Here is a 1,419-nt window from a genome sequence, read left to right on the forward strand (position 1 = left end):
GCCACGCCCTTGACCGGAAATTCGCCTGCAGCTTTTTATATCGTCAAGTTTCTAAAAATACAAAGATAAAGAAAAGAAGTAACAGACACTGAGACACATCTAAACACACACTCCCACGGGCAGACTGATAGAGAGGTGTTTAAAGATAAAGTTTCATTTTGCTAAAAGTCCATTATCAGTCTTTTCGCCATCTCTGATGCTAAAGAAATATGTCTTTCGGAAGGAGATACAGAAAAGCGTAAATCTACCTGATCAGGCGAAATACGACCCGTGGAAGAAGAATAAATATTTCGTGTCCTGTAACTTGCCAAACTTTCGGCTCTGTATGTTTTTGTATTCATCCAAGTTTCCGTTATCTGTAAGCCTTTGCATCACCAATATTCTTCCATTCACTCTCGTCCATTTGCTTGTAAGCTTTCTTTTAACTCTTCACTATTTAACATCTTTATTTCTCGAACTGCTCACTAGCTCATCTCTCGATCATTAATCGCCAAACTCGGTTAAAAATCTCAACACCATTTACTCTCTCCTTCCTCGGATTCCTTTCTCTACTCGTGCATTCACTATCCATCTTCCCCCAACTTTCCCCCTCCCTTTCTCCTTTCCTTCTCTCTGTCTCCTCCTATTTCCCTAGCCATCTAAATCTTCCTCTTCTTTCTCTCCCCTCCCAAAGTCCCTTTCCCTCCCGCACCCTTTTCCTTCTCCCACTACTCCCCTTTCCCTCCTTCCCCCTCTTCCTCTACTCCCTTCCCCTCCTTTTCCCTCTTCCCCCGCTCCCTTTCCTTCCCACCCCTTCCCCTTCTTTCCCTTCCTTACTCCCCTTTTCCTCCGATAATGTTTCCGTGCACTTTTTCCCTCCATTCCCCTCCTACTCTCTTCCCTCCCCCTCCCTCCTTCCCTCTCCGGCGCGCAATAATACTCACACGAGAGGGCGGTGCCGGGGAAGAGCGAGCAGTCCCGCATGGAGAACTTGACCTCGATGTACATGCGGTTGGCGGGGCCGCGCTCGATGAAGGGCGTCCACAGCCAGTTGTTCACGTTGTTGTAGGCGACGTCGCACACCACGTACGACCGCCAGTTGATGCCATTCTCGAACTGCGTGAAGCTCTCCTCAACCCACTGCGAACAGAGACGGAGAATAAGAAATGATGAATAAAACGTCAAAGATAAATGAATACTAATAAATCTAAGATCCAAATACCATAATGAAATGTTAATATGAAATGAAGGACTGGGTCTATATATTTCAGAAACTGCACATTTATTCATTATGACACGAAAGAAATGCATTACAAAATATCAACAACATACAATAATAAGGACAATCATAATAACGACGATAATCCTAAAGATGATAACCAATACAGCCTTACTACTGCTGTGACAATAACAAAACAATCGCAATATTAATACTAATGT

General features: G+C 44.0%; 1 protein-coding gene across 1 annotated transcript in view; it reads right to left on the reverse strand.

Annotated features, from left to right (window-relative positions):
- LOC119590580 (ephrin type-B receptor 1-like) overlaps positions 1–1,119 on the reverse strand; it is a gene marked incomplete at its 5' end in the record, with an annotated part of 34,373 nt that extends 33,254 nt beyond the window's left edge. Inside the window, 1 exon segment of the mRNA XM_037939255.1 lies at positions 924–1,119. Within this exon segment, the coding sequence (XP_037795183.1) occupies positions 924–1,119 (196 nt within the window).
- Between the last annotated feature and the right edge of the window lie 300 nt (positions 1,120–1,419).

Source organism: Penaeus monodon, chromosome 27 (assembly GCF_015228065.2).
Source record: "Penaeus monodon isolate SGIC_2016 chromosome 27, NSTDA_Pmon_1, whole genome shotgun sequence".
NCBI lineage: Eukaryota > Metazoa > Arthropoda > Malacostraca > Decapoda > Penaeidae > Penaeus > Penaeus monodon.